We start from the raw sequence: 23,581 nt of genomic DNA, 5'->3' as shown, positions 1-23,581 counted from the left end.
AAGTCAAAACAAAAGTCATAGTATAGTATGTTGAAAAAAGTCATGAAAAAAGTCATAGTATAGTATGTCGAAAAACTCATAGTATAGTATGTCCAAAAAGGTCATAAAAAAGTCAGACTCTAACTAACATTCATATAACATCCAGCCCACACCGATGGCAAAGCCTTCTGGATCAACTTGGGGTTAAGTGCCTCACCCAAAGACACATTGACTGTCGAAGCCGTGTATCGAACCGCCGATCCTCTGAATGGAGAACGACCCTGCTCTCCACTGCACCACAGCACTCTTCTTATTGTATGTTGAAAAAAGTCATAAAAAGTGAGTGCAGTATGTTGTAGTATTGTATGTTGTCATAAAAAAGTCATAGTATAGTATTGTATGTCATAGTATAGTATGTAAAAAGTCATAAAAAAGTCATAGTATAGTATGTCGAAAAAAAAAAGCTATCGTATAGTTTTTGGAAAAAAGTCATAGTATTGTATGTCGTAAAAAGTCAAAAAACTCACAGTATAGTATGTTGAAAAAAGTCATAGTATAGTATTCGAAAAAAAATATAATAAAAAAATTAATAAAAAAAAGTCATAGTATAGTATGTCGAAAAAAGTCATAAAAAAGTCATAGTATAGTATGTCATAAGAAAAATAGTATAGTCATAGTATTCTGTCATGAAAAAAAAGTCATAAAAAAGTCATAGTATAGCATGAAGAAAAAAGTCATAGTATAGTATGTCGAAAAAAGTCATAAAAAAGTTTCCCCGTTATTTTTTAACGGGGAAACAAACAAAATTGTGGTACAGAGTGGCTCTATCAGCACAATGTACTTACATTTATTTATTGTCTGTTCAAGGTGGAGCTTTCAATTCAAATATGATGCTGGATAGTTCAATGAATAATATTGCATTTTATTTAATTTTTTATATTTTGAGTTTTTTTGTCGTTTCCTCGCTCCTCGCTTGAACCGGAAGATATTCTGCGCCACCATACTGACGGCTGTTCCAAAGCTCTTATTTCTGCTCTGAGGAGTGAGGATAGAGGAGTGAGGAGGGATCTCTGAGGAACCAAGAGCGAGGATGCACGAGAGCAGCCTTCCAGGAAGTCTTTTAATGGCTGACAGTCCCCCTCATTGTTCAGTTATTTAATTGGACGCTGCAGCAGAATTGTCTGCTGTGTTTTCTCTAAACGTCACAAGTGAATAGATACAGATAACGGATTAAACACAAGTTTTCTATTTATTTTGTTTTCTGATTCACTAAAATGCATGTTCATTGTAGGTCTGAACAACTAAAAAGGACCACAAACAACTTTCTTAATTTATAAAAATAATTGTCTGTTCATGATCTCTTACTGTGGAGTTTTTAAGTAGTAGTAATAGTAAAACACAGGGCGTCAGCACGATACACTGGCTCATCTTCATGCTCAGCTTCTAATGTGCATTCTCACTCAAGCTTGAGCCAAGAAGGGTCACATCAAAATTCATTTTCACCACAGTGTAAAAATATAATGTATCCCAAAAGAAATAGCATATAAGCAGACTTGCAGTAGAACAATAGAGATTCAAAATCAGCACATAGTATTGAGTTTATAACTCATAAACTCACTTTCTGGTAACACTTCATGAAATAGAGCTTCAATATAGGATAAACAGGATAACCAACCTTTTGGTGTGACGTTACAGAGTACACCCCCCCCTCCAAACTCTCCTAAAGAAACACAGACTTAATGGTAAATGAAATACATTGTATAAAGCGTCACATTATCTTCAGAAAACACATAATCGCGACTCACCAGCTTCGAATGTGCGGTGTAACATCTTATGATGCCCCTAGGAAAACCAAAAATGTACACCGTAGAAAACCCGTGATTAAATCGATAAGGTAGCAACCTACTTTCAGGTAGGAACGGATTTGCGGAATTCCAAAGAATAAAAAAATAACATTTCTGAGAAATAAGGAAATACAAATAAAGAGATGTCTCCCCTGAACAAAACGGCACTTTTATTACTGACACAATAAATTATTTCCATTCATGAATGTGTTCAGTGAAGAGGGACACTGGTGTACTGACTGTGCTTATTTGAAATCACAACAAAAAAAGAGATAACAGTTATGGCTATGCATATATATGCATAATATATATATATATATATATATATTAAATAACATTTAATATATATATTTTTATATATATATATATATATATATATATATATATATATATATATATATATATATATATATATATATATATATATATATATATAAAACTATATATTAAATGTTAGTTTTCAGACTGTAAAAAGTGGAGGGGTCCAATACTGCCTTCTGAAAAAGTGTGTGGGGGGGGAGACATGTCTGCTGTGACCCCCTGCGAATTTCACCCTTGCTTATCATCATCCAGCAGACCTACTGTATCATGAAATTAAGATTTGAACATTACACATTCCTCTGCTTCTTCTACAGTAGCTCATTTTTAATAAGGTAAAATGCCACTGCAGTTGCTTGGCTGAAAGTGTCACCTCAGCAAATGCTTCATTAGAGGTTTCAACTCAATGACTGCACTCCAACATCCATAACGCCACTGTAGTGTTAGACCCTTGGGAGTGTGCATGCATGTGTGTACGTTTGTGTTTGACAGTGTGTGTGTGTGTGTGTGTGTGTGTGTGTGTGTGTGTGTGTGTGTGTGTGTGTGTGTGTGTGTGTGTTGTTTGACAAAGAGTGATGTTGAAAGACTAAAAAATTATTCTCCTGACACCTCATCATCTCAAAAGCACTATTTGGACTAAAATGTAAATTCCACCATGTTATGAGACACTAGAAAGTCATTTTGACAAGTGCCTATCACAGTGTTATGCTTTACAGGTACAACGTGTCCCATGGGCTTTTTTTACATTCCCAGGCAGATAAGCAGGCCCTGCAATATTACCACAGATTATGTGAATATGCGCAAGAGGAAAAATAATTGTACAAACAATCATTCTCAATCTTCTTCAGTTTACAGTGCATTAGTATGTATGTGTGTCAGTAAGTGACAGCTAAGCGCAGCACAGAAAAGCACTGCATAATATATTATGATGAGAAGAATTCATCGCTTCTAAATCAATGCAATGCACTTAACAGATTACTAATATTGTATGAACCTCACCGCATAGTTCTGCTAAAAATATCTGGTGATGAGACGAGGGATATGGTGGACAAAATAGTTTGGCAGTTTTATAAGTTTACGTTTTGAAAAAATGGTGGTCACATCTTAAACCTACTTAAACATCAAAATATGTGTTTGGCCTCCATTAGACCACATTGATGAGATGGCGAATTCACTTGGAACCAATGGCAAGGGGGGCCATTGGAAGGATTTTAGAAATACTGAGGCCTTGAGTCCAAGTCAACCCTGACAACACAGATAACCAACAGCATCAAACATAATTATATAATGGTTATATTTATACAAGTAAATGATAATAAAAACGTATAATTGTAATTCATTTTACGTGTTTGTAAAGCTTTGCAAGCATCATCAGCATTCTATGCATCCTTGTAAGTGCTGATTAAGGCAACACAGATATTACCCTGAAATCTAAAGATGTTCCAATATATTGTTAGAAAACTCAGGAATTAGACATATTCATGTGCTCATTAGTTAAACAAGTAATACACTGCTAATATGAGTTTTAAGTATTTTATTATAAAACCAAAAGAGCCTGTACATTACGCATAGTATAATTGCCATTCTTGTATATAACACTAATCAATAAGACTTAAAATAATACTCTTATTGATACAGCTCTAAATAAATATCATAAATACATATAAGATTGAGCCAAATTGGCCCCGCCAATATTTATATTCACAGAATACAGTCCACAGAGCAGGTCAGGGGAGGCCAGTCAGCTCTTGCTTTGGGTACGTGCGAGAAACAGGACTGAGTGTGGCAAGTATTTTAAGAAAGTAAATAACACTTTCCACCCTTTCAATAAGCAAAATCCATGAATGTTGTCATTTTTCCCTCCTGTAGTGAAGTGCTGGAGACAGAGGTGCATCTCCAGAGTCTTCCTGATAGAGAGTCCATGTGGACCCAACATCCCGCCACACCCCCTGGGTGGGCAACGGAGGAACATGAGCAGACAGAGCTTTAAGACTGGTTAACAGAGGCTACTAGCAGAGCTCAACCGTGTCATGCCAAGGGAATGGAGACAGTGCCGTTTGCTCGACTGCGGCTTCGAGTCTGGACGCTGGACTCTGTCAGCTCCTCACCATGTTCCTCTGACTTCTTGTCTGCGATGGTAGCCAGGAAACGCAGAGTGACTGAGTCCCACTCCTCTGGCAGCAGCAGGAGCAAGAAGCCCAGGCAGATGATGCAGGTGGCTGCCAGGCGCACCACACTGAAGATCACCTCATGTTTCAAAACATCCACGGCTACAGCAGGTGAAAGAAAGACAGGAACAAAAGAGAGAGAGCCGAAGAGCAGAACAGGGAGCGAGGGATGGTGGCGGAGAAACAAAAACAAATTGAGATTAATTACATAAAGTAGGATAAACCACAGGACACCGTGGCTGTAGGGGATAAGTGTAGCAAATGCGGCTTATAATCAGCACAAGCCGTCCACTTTATCCTCTGTGTCTCTGTGGTCTGGAGCCCTGGGACAAGTTGCCGTAACCCACTGACCTTCATACGGTCCATCGTGGTTAGAAAAAATAACTCGTCTGCAGGCATTTAGTGTCGCCTTTGCAACCTGATCCTCCCTCAGCTAGAGAATAGTTGCAGGTTCTGTTGAAGCACATTGATGATTGGGTTTCCAGGATGAGAGAGGCAGACTTGCTGTGTAATCTGTTTGCTACAGAGGCCTAAAGTGCTGACCTCTCAACGCAAAACCGCAGTATGTGGAGACATTTACTCTCATTTTTACAATCATATTAAATTTACACCATAATAATCAAGAAATAATAATCAGTTAATTGGAGGTCAAATTAAGAAACCATACCTGCATTGCCCGGAACACTGAGCAGTGTCCCTATGGAGATGAGAATGGGGTACGTCAGCACCACACCAACATGGACCAAGATGTTGAGCACTGTAAAAGACACCAAGAGGTTTAAAACATTGGAGTACATTTTAATGAGAACTGGTCAATTAATCAATTAGTTTATTGAAAGGATATTATTTGGTGACAATTTTGATAATTGATTACTCTTTCAATACTTTTTTTTCAGCAAAAATGCCAAATAGTCACTAGTTCCATCTTCTCAAATGTGAAGATTTTCTTTTTTTTTGTTTTTAGTCCTCTCTGATAGTAAACTGAAAATCCTCTGGTTTTGGACTGAGAAAACAGAGAAAACAAACAATATTTTAACCAGGGCTCTGGGAATGTGTCAGGCATATTTTAATATTTAGTTTTATAGACTTAACCACAGGGTAAAGATTAAAGGTACCTTGTGGAGTTTTTTTTTTAGTAATATGGAGCAATGTTATTAGTTGTGAGTCCCCATTTTGTTTGTATCATGCACATGCTCGTAAACTCACATGCACACACAATGCATTACAGTGAGAAGCACTAAAAGTAACACACTAAAAGTCTGTTTACTCCAAAATTCACCTTCAATTGAGGAAATTGTTGTAAACTAAAAAAATTATAAAAAACAGCTACAGCTGCAGCCCGAAATTAATTCAAAATGCTTTCATAGAAACACACCCTACTCTCTACAAGGGATGTTTATGCACTCTCACCCAGCCACAGTCCTGCCAGTCCACACAGGTATCCCCAGGGCAGCGAGGACAACGAGCCCCAGTGCTCTACTTTGGTGAAGTAGAGGATGAGGGGCACACAGGAGATGAAGATGAGATTGAAGAAGCCCATGGTGGAAAGAAAGTGAGCCACTTCTCCGAGGTTAGCACTGCCCAAGAACATCTTGAACAGCACCTGGATAATTAGGAGACAACTGTTAATTTACACCGGCAAAGGCAACCACACAAGTTATTCAAACTATAACGTGGTCTAACCTTGTAGAGAGCTGATGTGGAGGCGGACCCCACAGCCAGTGCTACGCCCACAAAGGAATCACCATGGAAACCATCAGCATAAGCCATCATCACAATACCTGTGATGGCCATGATGGCTGCCACAATCTGCAGATAGAGATTCAGAGCCGTCAGTGGCATGGATACCCCTCAGGAGTAAGAAAAATAATTATAACATATCGTAATCATTGTTGGTGTTTTCATACAGACCCGAACACCCATGAAACGGTCCTTCAGAACAATCCAGGACAGGAGAAAGACAAAAGCCTTGTGGCAGCAGTAGAGGGCAGAGACATCAGTGGCGGTCAGTTTCTTCAAGGCCATGAGGTACAGGTAGTTGGTCAGTGTCCACAGAATTGAGAAGGGTGCTGTTCTCTTTACGAAAAGCTTGAGAGTCATCCCATCCTCCCCAAAGAGCTTGCTGCACTCCCTGTTTGAGAGTAAAAACACAGAGGGGTTAAGAAAAGTAAGTGTGTCAACCTGGTTTCCTCTTGGAACAGCGTCTTTGTTTGTGAGGGTTTTAGTGACGCTATCATGACGACCAAGCTCTGCGAATGGAAATGTTGGTTGCTTAGTTGCCTGGTTCCTCGTGGACAGGTGGTTTAAAATGTGTTCCAGGTGAGTGCAAAGAGTAGCAAGGCCTTTAGGGGGGCTCCATTAGAGCTTTAATGCTAAACTGCTAACTGGCATACTGCTCTACCAAGTTAACAATGGGATTTTTACTTTATTTAGCTAAACATAAACACAACAAGATGACTATTTCTCTATATTTGGTGACAAACGTCACTGACACATCTGTAAATCTTCTGTCTGTCTGCTATAGCTCTTTAACGTAGCAGTAAAAATAACTGTGGCCAGCACATGTATTGCAAAAGCTTATGCATTTGGGCAGATTGTAAATGTTTTCTGAATTGAAGAATAATTTTGTTTGAAGTTTACCTGAATTTCTGTATGGGTGTCTGCTTCTCCCGTGTGGTAACCACAAGTCCGGAGTAGTAGATGGGGAAGAAAAGGATGTTCCAGTTGCTGCTGAACCAGGAGATGAAGAATGGACAGGAGAATGACTGGAAGGTCAGCTTAACAACCTGAGTGGTACCCACCCAGGAGGAAGAGACACACAGCACCAGCAGCAGACCACCCAGCACCTTCAGAGCTGTGTTGGTACATGTCTGATAGGACTGGCTCTCTTCGCTGGTCTCGCTGCCTGGTGTCTCTGCATGAGACTCTGAACCATCCTCTCCTGATGGGAGACAATAGGAGAAAAGACAATTACACAACATGCATTGCAGCATCTCTACTTCCTGTTTAAAGGCCATGAGAAGTGAAAACCTCAACAATAAATCTATTTGCCGCTGAAATGTTGTCTCCATCTAGATTCTTATTACAAAATCTCAATGTCTAGTAGCATTCAAGATTCCCAGAAGATAAATGTGATCCTCCAGACCAGGGTTGACATTTTTAACTTTAGTGAAATGTTTCGACCCCCTTTTGTGGATTGCTGTGAGATTTGGAACATATTTCAGTTGTGTCGAGAGGATAAAGCCCAATGGGGATCAATTGACTTTTTATGGAGTGCCACCATGAGATTCACATTTATGGTTTTGAGTGAAATATCTCAATAGGTCGATATCTCTCATGAATTCTAATAACTTTGATGATACCTAACTTTTCATCTAGGTCTAAATTTCAAATAGTCCAATACGGTCCAATTTGGTTTACGACCAAAGTACCTAGAAAACTAATGATATCAGCCTCAGCTGGACAAATGTTAACATGCTAAACTTAGATGGTGTGAGTAGTAAACATTAAACATGCATAACATCAGCTTGTTAGTATTGCCATTGTGACCATGTTAGAATGCCGTCATTAGCATTCAGTTCCAAGCCCAATACTGCCATGGATGTTCATAAATACAGCCTCACAACCTTGTTCCTAAATCCTTTATATTAGCCAAACATTGCATATTCTGTATGCTCTGTATTTCTGTAAATACAGGGTGTAGCTTGTGTCTCCCTGGCTGGGGTCCAGCACATAAGCATCTATTGATCCACTGCCTTAGTGATCACTATCACAGTTTGCATGTCTTGCTGTAAAGGCGCTGATGCATAAGGCAAAGCTTTGTTTAAAATGTGATGGGTAAGCATTGTGGCTGTGCATGTCATAAATAGCTTTGACGCCTCATGATGCAGCACGTACTGTCGGCCTACACCCATTGTAGTCAGGTGTGCACAGAAACCTGATGCCCAGAAAGCAAGAGTAAACCTAACCACATGACATTCCACAAGAAAGTCATTTCAACCTTGGCAGCTACTGTTTGGACTGTTGGTGCATTCCTGATATGGAAATGTTTCCTTTGGTACATATTGTAACATGGAAACGAGAATTTTATGTAGTAACCGGGAAAGAGGTACAGTCTCACCAGACTAATAACACCAAAATTATATAAATATAGATAAATAAATTAGATTTTTTTCTAATCTAATTGTATGCCAGTGACGCATGGTTGATCTGGCCCAGTGCCTTAATGGACTGCAGGACTGAATGGCTTCCTCAACGGTGCTGTATAATATGTGAAGTGCTGTGTGTGTGTGTGTGAGCATTTCCGGAGAGAGCTCAGATCCATTCTTTAACTCTAGACAGTGTGATCAATTTTCACTGGGGCAGGAATAAAAGATGACATGTGCTGGATGTTTGCTGCCTGTGCTCCCTTTGCTAGCTCAGCATGTGAAGCTCTACCATTTCCACCATGGCCATAGACACTACAGACCTACGAGCACTGGAACTTGTACCCGTAGTATCTTCCCTCTGCAGTAGCAGGCCATTGGGGGATGTTCATTATTGCATCTAATGGTAATTTGTTTGCCATGAGACGTTCAGCAGGAAGTCTAGCTATGGGAATACAAGTAGTGTCACTCAGGTTTAATGAAAGTAGATTGCACCCTCATGTAAGAAAATATTGTTTTAATCCAGAAGAAACCTGTAACACAGTATGTGGAGCACAAACTCTTTGCTCAAGTAAACAATGATAAGAATATTTGTGTGTTGAGATGCCACTTTGTTTCATCTAAGGTCCCTGTGTCCACCCTGAAACTAAGTCGATAAGTGTATTTTCTAGAGCCACTTCTTTTCATTCACAAAAGAACTCAACAGTCTTGCCACACTTACTTTATACACTTAGTGAATGAATGAGATCATCGCTGGCACCCGGTAACAGTATTAAGGCTAAGTCCTGGCTATAACTGTTACACCCGAGAAAGAATGGTGAATATAAAGTCACAGATTCAGATCACATGAGAACAGTGGTGGAAGAACTGGTCAGATCCTTTACTTAAGAAAAAAGAGCCAACACCACAATGTAAAAAATGCCCCATTGCAAATAAAAGTCATGCATTTAGCATCCTAATAAAGTAATAGCACTTGTTGTTTAGAAAATTGGCCCCTATGAGTGATGTGTTTAATAATATTTTACATCATTAGGCTGTGAATACTGATGAACCAGTGCATAAGTAGTATTATTTGTAAAGTAACCTGACATGTTGGAGCTTGTTTTAACTACTTTATATACAGTTAAGCAGTTCAGTCCAGGGGCTACCAACTAAGGCATCCGGCAGCCTCTAAATGGACAGAAGATAAATCTGAGAGGTTGCCAGAAGATTAGATCAGGCGGAGAGAGGAAAAAACAAACTTCTGCTACATAAATTTGTTTCTATGTTTTTGGGAGATTTTGGAAAAGTCTCAAATAAACCCATATGAAAAGTTTGGAAGGGAAATCTGTATGTGAATAAAAAGTTAATCATAATTTTGTTAATGTGAAATCTTATTCTAAAACGTAAAAGTAACTGTGTCCGTCAGATGTAGTGGCATACAAAGTACAATATAAAATGAAGTTATGTAGAAGAATAACGTAGCATAAAATGGAAATAGTCAAGTACAAGCAACTCAAAACTGTACATAAGTACAGTGCTTGGGTTAATTAGTTACTGTGTCGGTTCAGCACTGGCCTTGAGTCTGTCCACACTGCAGAACAAAATTTTCCAGTACCATGTTTGAAGTAAGAGACAAAAATAACCTTCAAACTAAAAGTCACAATTAAACCCTTTAGCGTCCCAGAAGTGTGAAACTAGTAATGACTCCCACTGTCAATGAGTCACACTCACTTTTTTTTTTACTCTTTCAGGCCAGTCAATTCATTACAGACTGTGACTATCACCTCAGAAAACTCTCAGATAAAATGTTTCACCTTACAGTATATCCCAGCTGGGAGTATTTGTATTTGGTGAAAGCATAATGTTCAACACCGATATACTTTATTTTCCAGAGGGATCATCGAGGGATTTGGTCTAATTACATGCTGCCACAGCAAGGATTCTTAATCAACCTAATGAGCCTGGTGGTTTCTAACTGGAAAACAGATCTGATATTTCTGCAAGAGAGAAGCAGCGTTTTTATTCTTTTTTTTTTTTCTCTTTATATCTGCTTCTCCTCCTCCACCAAGCAAGATGGTTCGTGTTTCATTGTACCGACAAAACCTAAAGCTTTTAGTGTTGGATACGGGCTCTTCTGTCCTGTACTACAGGCTGATCTGGTGCCAAGATGCAGTAATATTATAACTCAACTATTCCCCTGTCTCATAAAAAAGCAGCTCTTGTGGCCAAAATTATATTCTCATAACAGGAGTTATTGCTGACTAATATTGCTGCTAAAAAGTTGCAAAGGAAACAATAATGCCTGTCTGCACAGTAATGCAGTGAAATAACATTCGAGGTTGCTATTTGAGGCTAATTTCAGTCAACTTAAAAAAAGTATACTTCTTTGTCTCAAATTAAAGAGTAGTAGTCTTAAAGTATTTAGACTTATTAATTGTCCTAAATAATGTGGTGCATCATTGTGCTATGGGATGTATTTTTCATATAAAGATGATGATGATTCAGAATCTAAAGATTTTATTTAAAAAGTCATCACATCAAAGTATGAATAAATGCCTATACATTAATAAGTAGACTAACACTTCCATTAGAGTCAGAATATCTGCTTAAAATATGTGACTAAATTCCACCTCTCTCAAACAAGCATACAAATATATACCATTAAGGCTATATGTAGGCTTTAATGCTAACTAATACTATACTTAACTCTTGAAAATTTGAAAAGAATGTCATATTCATACAAGGAATAGTTGATTACATCATTATTGCTAGAAGAAAAGAGAAAAAAGTCATGCCATTTAATTACAGAAATCACAGTGCTGCATAGGATCACTCACTACTGGCACCCATTAACAGAGCTTATCTACTCTGTGTGACGCAGCATGCTGCTCGAACCTCACATTTCAATCCATTCTGTGTTTTATCCCACCACTGACACTGCATGCCAGTGACATTGATGGATGGACCCCTGCCGGATCCAGTATGAAGCTCACAGTCACGTCTGCAGCGTTATGCAGGCTTACTGCGGGTCAAACAGCTATAAGTCTTTATCTAAGTTAGGTCTGAAGATGTGACATGGTTGTGATGATACTGATGAAAAGGTGATTAGCGGTCTCTCTCTATAATCTCTATTATATATTATAAATAGGTGGAGGGATTTATGTGAAGTTCAAGGCTTTTAGGGATGCTCAGTTAGATGAAGGAAGGACTGGTGAACAGAATGAACAGATGTGAACAGAGCCGACCTGGGCCTGTTTGGTTTTATTTTATATCAGTGCTGGACAGCCATCAACATATGCTGCTGCTACAGCTACGCCTCCTGTAAACACTTTAAGCTTCCCAACTCTGCCAGCAGAAAACTGAAATGATACAAATGTGTTTTTTACACCATCTAGAGGTCTAAAAGTCCACATGGAGAAAAAGTTCAGTAGCTGGTCTTTAGATTTTAATTTCTGATATCAATTCTTCAAAGTAAATGATGCACACCACTGACTTAAGAAGAATACATTAGCATCAAACTATTTGTATTTCATATGAATACCTATACACTCTATATGAATCTTCAGCACGTGTGGTGTATTATGGGGAATAATGTGTCGTCAACAGTAAAAGCTGTATATAAATACAAGCACAAGTACAAGAACTTTTGACCGCCTTTCTAAAAAATAATGATGCCATTACCTCAGTTAATGCTTACACAGCCTACAACTAAATATATATACATAGTTTAGTATAAATAGCGTCCTGTGCCTCTCTGTTCCTTTCAGTTTACCTTCAGAGTTGGGGCAGGTCAGGACCTGAGTGCTGTACGAGCTGAGAGGAGCCACTCGGGCTGAGTGCTTCTTCATCCTCCACTGCGGGCCCAACACACTGTCCTTCCTTGGGAAGTGTGTGTGTGAGTGTCTGTTACTAAGTATGCCCGGGCTGATGCTGCTACACGCTCAGCAGCTCCTCCTGCTAGCTCCGTGCATCCTCAGTCTCCTAACTCCTCCGTTTCTTCTTCACGCTCTTGATCGCCCCCCTCTCCTCCCAGGTCTCTGTCAAACTCTTCGGTCTTCTTTGCAGCACTCCAGTCCTGACTCTCTGTTCCTCTCCAGACCAGCGATCCCACTGCCACTGGTGCTCTGACTCTCTGTCTCTCTCTGTGTGTCTGGATAGTGACACAGCTCAGTGGAGGTAGCTCAGAGGAGGTGCAGTGAAGTGGAAACTCTACTGTAGCACTGTCATGCCGTTATCCAGCGCTGCCACTGTCTCCAAGGGAGACTGAGCTTCAAGTGTGTGTGGCATGGCGCAATCACTCCCCTCATCTCTTTCTATCCTCCCCCTCGTTTCTCTCTTTTTCCCCTCCTCTTCTTTTGCTCCACAAATCAGCAGCTTTGTTTGGAAGGTAACCAAGCAGCCCTGGCTAATTATGCTGCATTAGCTGCTGTCCCCTTCTTTTCTCCCTCCTCCTCCCCTCCCCTCCCCTCTCTACCTGACCAGGCTCTTCTCCCTCCTTCCCTCCCTGTCTCTCTCCATATACTCTTGTCCCCTGTCTGACAATGACTCTCTATCTCTTCTTTGCACATCTCCTGCTCTTCACTACTCCTTGAGGCTCAGATTATTAGTAGAGCTCTCTCCTGTTGCTTTCACCACTGCAACATTAATCAGTTGAGCAATGAAACAGAAAACCAGCACATACATGTACAATCTTTGCCACATGGTACTCACACCACTATTACACATTTACACATCACTACTATGATATGCTACACACGTGATATTTCCACCTTCCAGAATGCATAAAGGAGGTCAAACTTACTTCTCAAAGGTATACTAACCGTGTTTGTATTGTACCTTAGGTTTACACCTAAGTATAACAATTTAATCAAGTATGGATCCCATGGATCTTAGTCAATCTATCTGTCTAATCTGTTTTTGACACTATGATTGCCTCTCATAGTAACAACAAGAAGCGGGTGAACACGATCTCTGTCATTCCTCTCAGTGTGATCATATGTAGCGGCATAATTCCATTGAAGATATCAGCACTTTTTGGGCACGTTTGCTTTCTCCATAGCAGTGATAGAATGTAGCATTTACTTAAATACTCTTCTTACGTTAAAGTTGTACATAGTGGTGGTATTTTCACAGTGGGACACTTTACAGCATTAGTTTAAAGAGGTAAATATTATACTACAGTATGTATTTCTCCAAAACCTGATGGCTGGGCTTAACAAGCTTATACATACAAAAGCTCCATTAGCTCTTATTAGACCTGCCAGCATCTTGATCACCTGCAACATTAAAGCACTGCTCACTATGTCAATAACTCAGCACTTTGAAATGTAAAATTGCTTGTAGAAAGCTGTGGCTCCAACCACCCAGCTCAAGTGAAGGCACTGCTGTGCCTAAACAAATGCTATACATCATCACTTTCTGTAAGCACTTTTACTGGTGCCTTTTTTTCCTGAGCAGGACATTTACTGTTAAGGGATTGTTTTTTCCATTAAATATTTACATTGTAATGATACTACTTCAATAAGAGATTTCAATACTTTTTTCCAGCACTGATGCACAGTCAAGGGAAACCCTCTCATCAGCAAAAGGTGTGGACCTGAGGAGGGTCAGTCTGGGCCATGTGAGTCATCCTCGGGGATGTGGTCCGGAGTTTCCATCTCAAGGAAAGCCCTATGGACAATCTATCTCCAGCTGTGGTTTATCTGACTGAAGATTTAATGGACGTAAATACCGCTTGGGCCCTAACATAAACAATATATCAGTGTCTTGTGTATGCGTTCCGACACATGAGGCTTTTCAGCCTGGAACATGATCTTAATATAACCTATGCTATGATATGCTTACCCTCTCACCAGTAAAATCAATACTAGCCAAGCCGGAAACAGCAGCGCTATGACCTGAAATAGAGAACGCACTCAAATAAACATGCAATAGGAGAAATATCTATATTGGGTTGTTAAGAATATTAAATGGGTGCTATTTTACAGTCACTTTTTCCCAGGCTTTCTGTCATTATCTCAGTTTCACCATGATTCCCTCCCTTCCTCTGTCTCCAATGCTCATCAGCCAAATTTCTGGCACTTCCATAGAGAGCATAGCAGATCAGAGTACTTCTCTCTGTATTCCTCAGGCTGCGAGGGACAGCACAGTTTTTGTTTGACTGTTTTTTACATAGGAAAAAATGCAGGGCCACGTTCCAGTAACACCATGGTAATAAATAAGTTTGAATGCAGAATTCAAAATTGAGGAGACGCTTTGAAAAAAGGCAACACTTCGTTGTCATTTTGGGAAAATGCCACGGCGCAATCAGGGTTATTTCCCTCGGTCAGTGAATGTGACAGTATGAGTGCACTACTAATGCATCAAGTGATGTTGTGAGAATGAGGCTTGATTAACATTGAAACAAATGTTTGTTCAGGTATAAGCAGGGGATGAGCTGGAGGTGGAGACAAGGAGGGTTAAACTTAAAAATAGCCCTGCTGATGAGTGGAGCCAACAGCTAGACAGGGAGGGGACAGAAAAACGGTCCAGTCAGCAGAGCCCAGGATGCTAATCGCTATCAGATTAAGAGAAATACCTGGAGCATGTGTTCTAAAGGAGACAACAGTTGACTCAAAATGCTTGGCCCTTCTCTGTTGTGTAGTTTTCTATTGTTTTTAGGAAAAGGTTCCTTAAGCTTAACATTTCTCAAGTTCATTGCCAGTTTTCAAGTTTACTTATATTTTTTGTTTGTTTTGTATCACGTCAGGAGCTGACAATACCAGAAGAATATTTTTTCAATTTGTTGCCTCTCCATCGATTTGTGCCCGAAAAGCCTTGTATGCAACAACAGCAATTGTGACAGCACCACAAACTTCTTCAAAAAGACCATTAAGTGGAATTAATTCCTCTGTAAACCGTATCCAACAAAAACACAACATCACAACCTTCTATAACCCAGCTAGGTGTAAATAATAAACAGGAAACTGAGTGTATTTAACACAATGGTACTGTTGCATCACAGATCAAAGCAAAATTGTACCCAAACCTCTCATTACACCTCCATAGCAACCGTGCACCTTGTGTGTATTGATGCACTTCCCCAATTCAGGCTCTTTTGTCATTTAGATTAGCCAATGCTCCTCAGATTATGGCACACGCTCCTTTGTCTTTAGCCCCTCTCTTTTACTCATCACAATCACAGTAAGGACCAAGAGCAAAGGAGGAGGATGAGAGAAGAGAGACAGACGCATGAATGTTATCTGCAGCTGATGTTAGCTTTAGTGGGCAGACCCTGAATCAAGTCCTGACTATTAGTTTTCAGTCATTGGACCTCATATTATCAATTCAACTCAATGTAATTAGAAAAAGGTGACATCTAGTGGTCAATAAGGTGGATTGCACATTGCTGAGATTTGGACTCGTTTTACATATATCAACATATTCATCCTGCACACCCACATAACGGGAAGAAGCTCTAGCTCTTAGCTCTTGATAAATGTTTTTAAACCTATCTGCAACACAGTTCCAACACCAAGAAATAAATAGATTCCAACAGTATTTTTTTTACTCTAGGATAAAAACTAACTGAACTGGCAGCCGAAGAAGAGAGAAAATAAACTTTATACAGCCATAACCATCATTTTTCATGTATTCAAGGATGATATATTGCCATTATGCAACACAGTGTTGCACAACAAAATGCAGTTGTAGCCCATTTGCTACAGAGGAAAAACATGACAACCAGCAAAACAAAAAGTGTTGTGCAATCCTGTGCATTTTTTTTACTTGCATCAGGAGGAATGTAAACAGCAGCAACATAACAATTCTCAAAGCAATATGGCCGACATTTTAAGATAAGATAAGATAAGATAATCCTTTATTAGTCCCGCAGCGGGGAAATTTGCAGGCTTACAGCAGCATAGAGTTAAAGTGCACACAAGAGACATAGTAAAGAAAGACAAGATAAAAATAAAAATAAAAACAAGTATTATAAATAAGCAATAAAAACAGTAGAAAACACAATAACTGAAATATAATATTTACAGACAGAAAAAAAAACTATTTTAACTATTATTGCACAGTGTTTTTATTGTCATGTGGTCTGCTGGGAGCAGAGCTGGTTGTGCAGCCTGACAGCAGCAAAAACAAAAAAATGAAATCAGGGAAACACTGTCCATCAACTTTGACTATGTTTTAGCTCAAAACATCATTTATGTAAACTGAGTGGATCTGCTGAATCCTGTGCTTTTCTGCATCTGCCCTTTAAGTGCAGCTTGTAGTGATGTATGTCAGTGACTTAATATTTTGGCTGGCCCAAGCAATTCACTGTTGGGCTCCTATTTTGTATTTCTCTATGTACCCAGTCACCTCCAAGTTACCATTAAGTACATAGCACACACAGCACTTTACTGTAAATGGCAGCTTCAACCAGCCAGAGACTCTATTCTGAACTACGTGGCACTGTCTGTCTATCTACAAGACAAAGCCACATCGTGATTAGGTAATCAATGCAGGACCTGAGTTGATTCTGTAACATTTTTTTTTATAATTTGAAATTAATAAAATAACCTTTTGGGCCAGGGTGCAGTTGCCCGGTTAATTAGTCAGCGAAGACAAGTTGTTATTGAGTTATTTAAACTACATTTTGCTTGCAATTCTCTGAGCCCCACACATTTGACACAATGAGCTGATGTTTAATATTATATTGATCTTTTTGATAGTAGGAGTACTGAGTAGTGACATTTTCTGGCATTTCATTAGAAGATGAGCTTCACTTTATTGTTGTTGTTGTTGGATTTGCTGACCACAGGGGGGCAGTGTTCGGCAGCTGATAAGACTGTTGGTCTTATCAGCTAAGACTGATGGAGAGGCCATTACAAACCTTTCACATATTGTGCCCTTCTTTTATGTAATATTACTTTTGTTTTACAGAAAATAGCTCACAGGAAAAACTTTAAAAAAAATATTTAATCTCCTGACGTACAGTGTTACAACATGTGACCAATATCACAGTGTCATAGTGGCCTACAGGTCAGCAGTTCTGTAACTACTGTTGAGAAATACTGCAGCCATTATGTTTTTGCTCATTCCCAGGAGCATGTGAGAATAACAGCACTCCAGGAGTCGTTCAGGCAAAACTCATATCCCATTCGACGCTAGGCTCGTTATAAATAGCACTGAATGAGCAGGCATGGGAACAGGACAGTCCAAAATAAGTGCATGCACATACAGAATGTTTTAGGCAATGTCTGAGGAAGACAGTGAATTCACCTGCTGTTAACGCTGGATATAAAGGGTATCAAAAATGCAAAATGAATAACCAATCAGTACAAGCATGAATGGATTCAAGCGCATGTCTTTTTCTCTTTGTATATCTCTCCAGACTTTCTCTGTAGACTGACATAGACATAGCAACACACCCCACTGTGATAAATGGTTGCATTTCAGGCCCTTCCTTCACATGTTCCTCTGAGTGCCTCTGTTTGTTGTTGTTGTTGTCTTGGTGTGATGCTGGTGGGGAACAACACAGGCACAGTGCTGAATGGCACTGCCACTACAAGTACCTGTCTTATCTCCCGCACCATGCCTATTCACACAGATGGGATGTCTGCCGGCACAACAGACCTGCCCTTTTCTAAATTGGCTACTCAAAAGATGGTACACTGCAAATTATTGTAATAGCTTTGCAGGAGATGCTGAGGAAGCATTTTCTGCACAAACACCATTGTTGTTTGCTCCAGCAGAAGTCAAGTGGGTGCTGTAAGAACATGTTGTCCTATATTTTTTCTGATTAAAAGTCAGTTTCATGTAATTTTTCTTTTAGGAAATACAATACATTGCTTGTTTAGAATGACATTTACCTTCTTACTTTCAGTATGGTGTCATGACTGTACTGTATGCATTACAGCTCAGAACCTGTCACCAAATGTAGTCCACAATCCGCCTTAGAGGAATCTTCTAATTCAACACAGATGGCAAGTAGCAATAATAAACTGGCACCAGAGTCTTACTAAATATATCATTAAACCATAGGCTTGGCAGGGTGAGCCCACTGTTCTATTTACGTGCTCCTTTGTCTTACCCTCCGTGGAAAATAATACTCAGCAGATTGAGGGATGTGTGATTTTCAGCTCAATGTTTACAAATGTGTAAACAAAACGAAGTAAACAAATATGACACTTTCAGGCAGAAAGCAGCAACAAAAGTGACTTTTCATGTTCTAGTTTCTAAGAATGAATCAAATACATTTAAGAAGAAGACGGTTGTGCGTATAACCAGAGGCCTTCACAGTGACAGCACCAGCAACAGCATGTTTAATAGCTGTGCAAGCAGGAAAAATGGTGACAAGTATGCTGCCCTGAGGAATACCTTCTGTTGACTCTGGCATGCATAAAATCAGTTGATGGATAGATGGAGAAAGGATATAGGGCTACAGATGGCATATTTCATCAGAGAAATGGGAAATGTCTCTCAGATCAAATTACCCCTCAGCTCGCAGATACACTGGCTTGTATAGTCTTGGTGTGGATGCTATTACAATCCACACCTGCTCCTTATACCTGAAATGTCCCCGCAAATGACACCCCCTCTTTCATTTATGTCTGATTCAGTTACTGTAGGCAATGAGATGGGAGAGACAAAGGGCTGTATACTGGGAACAAAAGCTGCAACTGACTGCCATTTATTGAGTCATGCATTGCATTATTATTATTATTATTATTCAGACCAACAGTCAAAAAAACAAAGACATTCAGTTTGCTTTCATATGTATGTTTCAAATCTTCACATTTGAATGTGATGGATGTTTGACATTTTTGCTTGAACTAAAATGATCAGTTGACAAAATTGTTATGATAATATCTGTTAATCGACTTATTGTTGTAGCGCTATTGGGAACATTAATATCTAAATATATCACCTTTGATGATTGTGTATGTTGACATTCACATAGTAAATCTTAGTAACCTTTAAGGGAATTTACACTTTTAAAAACAACCAATGAATAGTATGAATTCTAGCTTCTATGGTCTTTAGCAAAAATGTACAAATAAAACGATATTAGAAGTCTTAATAATCCTAATTATCTCTTCCAGTACCCGAGCCAAAACTCTTTTCACACAATATCAGAGGCCATTGAACTGTTAAAATTGTTCAATCTGTTTTCAATTTAAAGTTCTGGGTGCCCCTCGTTAATCAGGTATTCTTCCAATAGTTTAGTCTGGACGAGTGAATATATTCTCAAATGAGAGTGTGTGATTGCATTCATGGTTAATCTACTGCAACTGACACCCCTGATAAATAGGAGGCAGTTAATGAGAGACAGGCTCATTTCGTTTTCCTCAGCCTCCATCTAAAAAACATTGAGGTGCTCTCAGCTCATCCAAAAGAGCCTCGGTGGAAACTGATTGAATGAGGCTCTATCTGTGTGTTCACTTTTCCTTTCAGACTTAAAACAAGCTCGTCAGAGTAATGGGTTGTGTCACAGGGTGCCAGGGTTCGGTACTAGATCTGAGTAGGAATTGTATAACATTAGGAGCACATCTCTCTTCCAGAAGTGTATTTCTAAGTCATTCATTTGTAGTTAAATTTGCACGTAACAGCCAGAAAAGTCTAATCCATTTCGGTGTACGAGCAACTGAAACGAGAGGCTCAGAGATAGACGACCGATTAGATCTTAGGTAATGTATTCAAGAAAAGCGCCAGTTCATCCCTACCTTAAAGAATGATGGCACTGATGATGCAATGAATAGGCCAATTAAGTAACACAGAGGTGAGTACCTGTGACTTCTCCAATGCTACAAATCCTTCTCTACTCTACCCCTTGCTCCGTCACCATGAAGCCGTTTGTAAAACCACTGATTAGCTGTGCAAAGAACATTGCAATGTTTGTTCTTTACCCTTGTTATTATCACACTGGCAATACTTCAACAGAACTGGAGGGCAAGATATAAAGATCATCGCTGGACAAAGTGCACCATCAGCTCTCTTCTCCAATCCCAGCCATTGTCTCTAAGTCAGCAGAATTCAGAGCATTGCTCTACCAATCAAAACCACATTGACAGATGAAAATAATAGAGAAGCTTAAAGTATTGAGGCGCTGACATAGCTCAGGCACGTCAGGAGACAGCTGGCAATTATTCACATGCACCACAGGAAGAGCTGCTGTGTTTGTCATTTGGAAAATTGGTTGTTTTCATTAAACATTTGGAATTCAATACGAGGCCTCCATGTAAGTCATTGTTTGCAGACTTCACCAACATGATGTGGACAACATTAGGGCGACAGTTTAAACAATTGACTCTGAAATTGAATTTGAAAATTCCAGCGTAATTAGTGCATGACACTTTGCTGTGTAATTGCACAGCTTGATTTGTTTCCTGGCTCTCTCTCTCTCTCTCCCTCCCTCTAATGTTGTCTCTCAGGGATGGATGGGCCAGCATCACCCAGCCTCCAGCTCATAGTGACATGATTGACATCATGCTGCTCCATAATAGGCATAATTAAAACCCAATTAGCTAAGTTTGCAAAAGTGGAATTTGCAAATGCCTAATTAAAAATAAAAACTGATTTGCAAAGATACCAAGATTCGTGCATTGTTTCTTCTTTCCCACACCACTGACACAGACTGCATTTTTGTTTTTTGTGTGAGTATAAATTCCACTGATACACGTTTGCTTTTTATTTATAATAAAAAATCTCATAAAAATAAGGTGTCTTTAATTTACACCATCGCACACCTGGGACACACATGTGTGAAATGGTCGCATCCACTGATGATGCCATCAATGTACTTTGTTTTCTTTGCACTCACTTCTGTGACTGGAGTATCCCGGGTTGTAGCCGTAGTAGCCGGTGATCCTCAGAATCCGGTCCTCTATGTCGTGCACCCCGTTGGCTGTCACTTTAGTGCTGCCGTCCACGAGAACAGCACAGCTGCCACCGGTCGGCGTCGCCTTTCCCGGCAAGTGCGTGTGTACCAGGGGCTCCAGCCGGATGCAAGGCTGGTCTCCACTCTCCAACACACTATCGGTGCTTGTCATTGTAGGTCCGAGCGGGGATGAGCCCTGATCACCATGCGAGGGACCCACGGGGCTGCATCTACAATCAGCAGCAGGAGGAGGACATCCACATCCACATCCACATTCCTTCAGTGAGGCTCCCGGACGCAGAGCAAGGTTATCACACTCCAGGAGTCTGGCAGACACCAAACACTAGGGGGCGTGTCAATACTATCACATGCTTTGAATTCAATTAGGAAGGGAAACAACTTGGCTCTTTTCAGCTGTGTGGAGCAGGAGCCAACATTAATTACAGCCTTTATATAACCAAGTTTCTCTGTGGTTTTTGATAATGATTTACTTGTGGTCATTTTCACGACTATATAATTATATATTGTGATACTCTTCTGTGTTTATTGAGGCAGCAAGGTGGTATTTTTTTTTTTTTAATCTTTGACCTTATATATTAATATACTACTGTATTCTTGCTATACAGCCACAGGTGACGTTAATGTGGCCTATGGTAGCACTGTGATATTTCTGTAATGTTTGAATTGGGGATTGATATTTCCTTTTTTTTTAACGTGAGTTTATTGATCTAAAAACATCTCCTCTCTCTTTTTGTCTCTTAAAATAAACCACCAGAAGTTCATTCATCGAAAATAACTGCATGTCTGTAGCTGTTTTAGGACACAAATGTGATAGAACAGATATCCGCACACTTAGATCTATGCAGAGAACACTTTATTTTTAGCTTTCAGTCTAAAAGACCTGAAAGATCAAATAAATGCTAGCTTCTCATTTAACCCCACACAAAAATGTCCAACATGATCACCAAGAATTTATTACTAAGACACTATTTTCAGCATCCATTCACTGCTTCTTCCTGGTCTCTGATATTTGTGGACTTATGCTACTCCTTCTCAACCCCTCTGTGATGTTTCCATTTGCTGTTCACAATAAAAAATGTATGTGCTTTTGAGAAACAAATGTGGGAGAGGTTTGTCTCACACACTGGTTCACATCTGTTGACTCCCCTCCACACTTGAATGCGGGCCATAAGTGTTATTTTTTATTTTCGCTACTTTTCTGTATGTCTAATATAAAAGTTTACAGATATCGAAGTTTGTGCAGAATATTTTATGCCATAAATAAAGTTTTTTCTTATCATTTTCAAACACGTATTATAACATGAATTTTATTCTAAAGTTAAACCCAGAACAATCGCCTTTCCTCTCTCCTCTCTTTTCCTTGGCCACAGGTTTTCTGGCTGGCTCGGGAAAGCTCCACTTGACTGGATCCCCCAGCTTGCAGATGCTGTGCAAAAAAAGAAAAATTCAGAAAACTGGGCTCCAAATCCAATAACACAAGATGCAGTATTTCAGTGCTTCTCCGATACGCCTCTTTCCAAGTCCTCCACTCTCTGTGTGAAATCAATTCCCAGTGTGTGGAGAATTTGCGCCCCTGTTGGCATTGTTGTGCAGACACATGCTTGGGTTTATGATGCCCTTGGACTCCAGAAGTGCTTCCTCCCCCACTCTTACTTACTAAACCAATCTCCACCTCATGTTCTTTTGTTTCAGTTTGTTTGCGCTCCAAAGCACTTATCTCACACGTACAGTTCAGGGACAGCTTTGTGGCTACAACAATGAAATGCCAATGCCCAGAAAGTTTATCCACGCTTTTTGAGAATTGCAAATTTATTATTGGACACTTTCTTACAAGTTTGTGCCGCTTTACATTCCAAAAAAAGTTTTCTTCAATTGCCTACTTTTGTTGTGGTGCTTCACAATTCTGTATAGTTTATGCAATACAAAACGTAAACAGCTACATCACAATATTAGGTGGTGGCTTTCTCTCCTGTCTAAGGTACTCGTCTATGTAATTATTTTCAGCTAGTAATGCAATAAAAAAAGAATTTAGCTCAAAAGGGAAAATTGCTCCTTGACAGTGGTTGGCTTATTAAAACGCTTTGCAGCCATCACCCACATTAGGAAAACAGTTTATGCAAGAGCTGTGACAATACAAGTTCAGGCTTTTTAGATTTTAAATGCACATATACTGCAATCTAGGGCGTGTAAGTGTCATCACCAGCAAGTGATCTCCATAGCAATCATTCAATCCTCGGGGCGATATCTTAAAAGCTATCATGAGAGGAGGATTCT

The 23,581-nt window shown here is 39.6% G+C and overlaps 1 protein-coding gene across 1 annotated transcript; it reads right to left on the bottom strand.

Moving 5' to 3' along the window:
* Positions 1–3,701: 3,701 nt before the first annotated feature.
* slc35f4 (solute carrier family 35 member F4) lies at positions 3,702–21,648 on the bottom strand. The gene is made up of 7 exons (XM_054614098.1): positions 21,230–21,648; positions 6,950–7,250; positions 6,221–6,440; positions 5,993–6,118; positions 5,720–5,912; positions 4,977–5,066; positions 3,702–4,411 (listed from the first exon to the last, which is right to left on the bottom strand). The coding sequence occupies exons 1-7, from the start codon at positions 21,456–21,458 to the stop codon at positions 4,170–4,172; spliced, it is 1,401 nt and encodes a 466-aa protein (XP_054470073.1). The 5' UTR covers positions 21,459–21,648; the 3' UTR covers positions 3,702–4,169.
* Positions 21,649–23,581: the final 1,933 nt, after the last annotated feature.

This window comes from Anoplopoma fimbria, chromosome 15 (genome assembly GCF_027596085.1).
Source record: "Anoplopoma fimbria isolate UVic2021 breed Golden Eagle Sablefish chromosome 15, Afim_UVic_2022, whole genome shotgun sequence".
NCBI lineage: Eukaryota > Metazoa > Chordata > Actinopteri > Perciformes > Anoplopomatidae > Anoplopoma > Anoplopoma fimbria.
The sequence above is the reverse complement of the archived record's forward strand: the minus strand, read 5'-3'. Positions and strand labels throughout refer to the sequence as shown.

What these genes read in the sequence shown, in the direction of transcription:
- slc35f4 (XM_054614098.1), bottom strand. Translation starts at nt 21,458, where the DNA reads ATGACAAGCACCGATAGTGTGTTGGAGAGTGGAGACCAGCCTTGCATC. An exon ending in GGGATACTCCAGTCACAGAA is followed by an intron (nt 7,251 to 21,229) that starts GTGAGTGCAAAG and finishes GTCTCCCATCAG; the next exon opens with GAGAGGATGGTTCAGAGTCT. An exon ending in ACTGGCAGGACTGTGGCTGG is followed by an intron (nt 5,067 to 5,719) that starts GTGAGAGTGCAT and finishes TGTCTTTTACAG; the next exon opens with TGCTCAACATCTTGGTCCAT.